Raw genomic sequence first — 4,156 nt, forward strand, 5'->3', positions numbered from 1 at the left:
TTCAATGTCTCGATGTTGACATGACCGAGACGGGCGTGCCACAAAGTTGATTCAGACGCTGCACTTATCTGAAGGCATTGTATGCGGTCAGCGCTCAAAAATACCTTGTAGAGTCGACTACCCGTTCGTGTAGTCCGAAGCATAAGGTCTCCATACTTGTCAAACAATGTTAGTTCATTGTTTTTCATATGAACTTCGCATCCAGCTTCTGTAGCTTGTCCCAAGCTAATTATATTGCTCCTAAGCCTCGGGATGTAGTACACATTATTTAATATCTTCTTTTCACCTCCATCAAACACAAACCGAATAGAGCCTTTTCCTCTAATGTCTATCCGCGAGTCATCTCCGAACCTTACTTTACCCGTCACCGTTTCATCGAGACTCAAGAAGAATGAACGATCACCACACATATGGTTTGAAGCTCCATTATCAAGGTACCATATCATCTCTGTATCATGATTTGTCTCGAATATAGTAGGATTTACCTTCCTCTCGTTAAGGTACACGACTTCATGTACCATTAGTTCGTCAGCATCGTGAGTATCATCATCCTTTCCTTCCACAGCCTCATGTAATTTGAGCTTCTTGTCTGGACAGTCGCTCGTATAGTGACCTTGTTTATCACAGCTGAAGCACGTGATATGAGTTAAGTCTCCACCTCCACCTTGTCGTTGTTTGTAAGCCTCTCTTTGACTCTGAAACGTTGATCCAACACGGCCACGGCGTCTACCTCTCCAGTTAGATCTACCTCCTCGGCCACGGCCTCGACCACTATTATAGTTTCCTCCATGGTTTTCTTGACTTGTGTCGCCATACATTAATTTTTCTTGATCATCATGTGTATCTTCTTCGTCTTCTTCGGCGATCCTTTCTTCATATGCCTTCAAACGTCCGACTATATCCTCATAACTCGTGGTGTTAAGATCAAGAACTTGCTCAAGGGAGGCTACCATATGTATATATTTTTTCCTTGGCAAGCTTTTGAGGAATTTCTTTACAAGTTTGGGTTCTTCAATAGTCTCGCCCAAAGAAGCAGCTTTTGACGTGATTTCAGCTAGTTTTCCAGCAAATATATCAATTGTGTCATCATTCTTCATCTTGAGTCTATCAAATTCTGCCATTAGGGTTTGCAATCTTGCTTCTTTGACTCTCTCTGCTCCCACATGACGTGCTTGTATTGCTTCTCACACCCCTTTTGAAGTATCAATATCTCCGACTTGTAGAATTAGGTTTTCGGGTATGGATTGAAACAAGAATGCTATTGCCATGTTATTTTTCTTCTCATCTTTCGATCCAGGATCAATTGTTTCCCATACTTCACAGACCTTAAGCGCTATCTTCATTCTCATGGACCAGACCGTGTAGTTTGAAGAAGTTTACATCGGAAACTTGACAGTGGCTGGGCCGGTGTCTTTGTTCTTGACGATCGCTTCTTTTATGTCAGCCATGGTTATAGTTTCTTAATTAGTTTGTGAAGCTCTGATACCAAATATTGAAACACAAGAGTAATAAGAAGTCCTTCTCTTATTCAATCAATCAAGCTCTCTCAATCACACAACAACTCACTAGCTTTGTCTAAAGACTAAAGCTTATTTATAAGGCAATCAAAAATCCTAATCCTAGTTGATAATCATAAAACATATTATGATCATTATCCAAAACAATTCATAAATCAACTAGGAATCAAATAACCTTGTTGCTCAAGGTTTCTTCAAGCTAATTTCAACAAATAAGACATTGGAAACACTTGATTTGGGGAGATCAACCCAAGAGGGGAGAGTGACACAGTAACAAAATATGTTGTAAGCAGAAATAAAACTCAGGACTGACAAGTATACGGCTTTCCCCAAGTCCAACCCTTACCACTGTTAAGACACATGTTTCCTCTCCTCATGTTCTTGCACCCACCGTGTCAAAACGATTCGTTTTGATTTGATATTAATGTTTTATTAGAAGTCATCGCAACAAATGTCACTCTTGCCGAGTGGTTTATCTGTTAGATGAACTCTGGGAGAAACCCGGGTTCGAGCTGTGAAGATAAAACAATTAAAGTGACGGCTTAGCCCGTCGCTGTCGTCCTGACCATCTGTGACGATAGCAAGTGCCGTCTGAGCTCATTTTCTCTCTTTTTTTTCTAATCATGTGCAGGAAGGAAGGATACGTACGTTATACTTTCGAGTTTATTACACAGCTGTTTAGGATTATGGAGAACTCTGAGATATGGGATGCATAGCTTTTAAGTGTTTAAGTTGGTGCTAATGCTGCTGTGGATACTAAGCACAAGGTTCAGTTAATAGGATTAGCTACAAAGCTCTCTACGCTGTTTCATCGATGTAGCCTATGATTCACTTATGGTAGACAGTAACTAATGATAAAAGATTAGCCGAGGACTGTGGCTACCTCTGAGAACGTTTCTTTTTTTTTTTATGCCTCTGAACAAGAGTGGTCAGTGATTTTGTGAAGTTAGATATCTCTGAGAATATCTAACTAGTCCAAAACAAAACATTAACACAAAGGAGATGCTTGCTGAAACATCCCTGGATTGTGAACTTTTTTCATGAGGAAACAAACAAAGCAATGGCAGTCTCTCACAATCTTAGTTTCTTGACTTTGTTACATCTTTTGGTTTTGGATTAGTTACATCTTGCTGCCTGTCTCTTTGGGAAGTTCCTTTGGTTAAAAAACCATTCACAAGAATTGAGCAAAGAGAAAGATATAAGACATTTACATTTCACATAAGAAGTAGAGCAAGGAGAAAGATAAAACATTTACTAAGCTTAGAAAGCCATTTCGAGTTAACGCAGTCAAAGCTTAATTAATCACCACGTGCGAGTTAACGGAGTCAGAGCTTAATTAATCAGCACGTGCGGACCCGCTTTGCTGCGTGTGATGCATCCCTCCACCGTACACGTGTCCTTGATGATGATGCCCCATCGTCACAATCCCACCGTACATCCCTCCTCCCGCCGTCGCACCTCCTCCACCATTGTATCCTCCTCCTCCGCCGCCACTAGCGCTCCCATTTCCTCCAGCTCCACCTTCCTTATCCCCCTGTTTCCCCGTGGTCGTCCTCTCCCCTTCCACCTCCCTGTACTTCTGCAGGTAAACCTTCAACGGCTCCACGTAATCCTCGAACCCTAGCGTCGTCATCGCCCATAGAAGATCGTCGCCGTTGATCGTCTTCCTCTTCTCTCTCTGACACTTGTCGGATGCCTCTCCGGTGACGAAGCTTATGAACTCCGATACGCACTCCTGCACCGTCTCCTTCGCTTCCTTGGAGATTTTGGCGTTCGCCGGCAACGCTTTCTTCATGATCCGACTCACGTTCGCGATCGGGAGAAACCTATCCTGCTCACGCGACGATGAGCTGCCTCCGTCCTTGTGCCCGCCTGAATCGTTGTCGGAATCCGCCATCTCGGAAACGGCGAACGGTTAATCGGAGGTGGCGGCGAGAGAGAGAGAGAGGGAGGAGAGAAAGAGAGAGAGTGGTTTGGGTCCGTTGGATCGAGAGGATAATAATCGGATCGTGATGACACGTGGGTAGTTATAGGTCGTTGTGCGTTGATAAGGTTAGATACACGTGGCAGTGATTACGTCCGTTGGATTGAAAGAGGGACTTAAGATCTTGGCGGTGCGGAGTCTACCCACGTGGAGTATCTGGTTGATCCTACCCCGTTCAAAGAATCGGCCGCCTAACCGCCTAGGCGTTACGCGTCACTCTTCCGCCCCGATTTATGCCAAATCGGTTTAAAAAATTGGATATCTGATTTTTTCCGCCTAGACCGCCTAGGCGGCCGCCTAATCTAATTTTTTATTATTTTATTATTTTTGTTTTATTATTTTTTTTATTTTATTTTAAATAATATTTTTATTTATTTTTATTTTATTTTAAATAATATTTTTATTTATTTATTTGATCTAAAATTTTATAGATATCATTAATATTCATAATTTTGATGAAAATTACACTATATTAAGTTTTTTTTTTTGTGTTTTATACAATCTTAAACATGAAAATGTATTAATGTTATACACAATTAAAGATTAACATGTTTTATAACATAGTAAACTATCTAAAAATTTCGTCCGCATAATTTTCGATTAATCTCCAAATTTCTCTTTATGCGCTAGACCCAACCCGACCACCTGGTTAGCG

The 4,156-nt window shown here is 41.4% G+C and overlaps 1 protein-coding gene across 1 annotated transcript; it reads right to left on the reverse strand.

Moving 5' to 3' along the window:
- Nucleotides 1-2,651: 2,651 nt before the first annotated feature.
- LOC106328825 (nuclear transcription factor Y subunit B-3-like) lies at nt 2,652-3,517 on the reverse strand. The gene has a single exon (XM_013767350.1). The coding sequence runs from the start codon at nt 3,412-3,414 to the stop codon at nt 2,854-2,856; it is 561 nt and encodes a 186-aa protein (XP_013622804.1). The 5' UTR covers nt 3,415-3,517; the 3' UTR covers nt 2,652-2,853.
- Between the last annotated feature and the right edge of the window lie 639 nt (nt 3,518-4,156).

Source organism: Brassica oleracea, chromosome C3 (assembly GCF_000695525.1).
Source record: "Brassica oleracea var. oleracea cultivar TO1000 chromosome C3, BOL, whole genome shotgun sequence".
Classification (NCBI taxonomy): Eukaryota; Viridiplantae; Streptophyta; class Magnoliopsida; order Brassicales; family Brassicaceae; genus Brassica; species Brassica oleracea.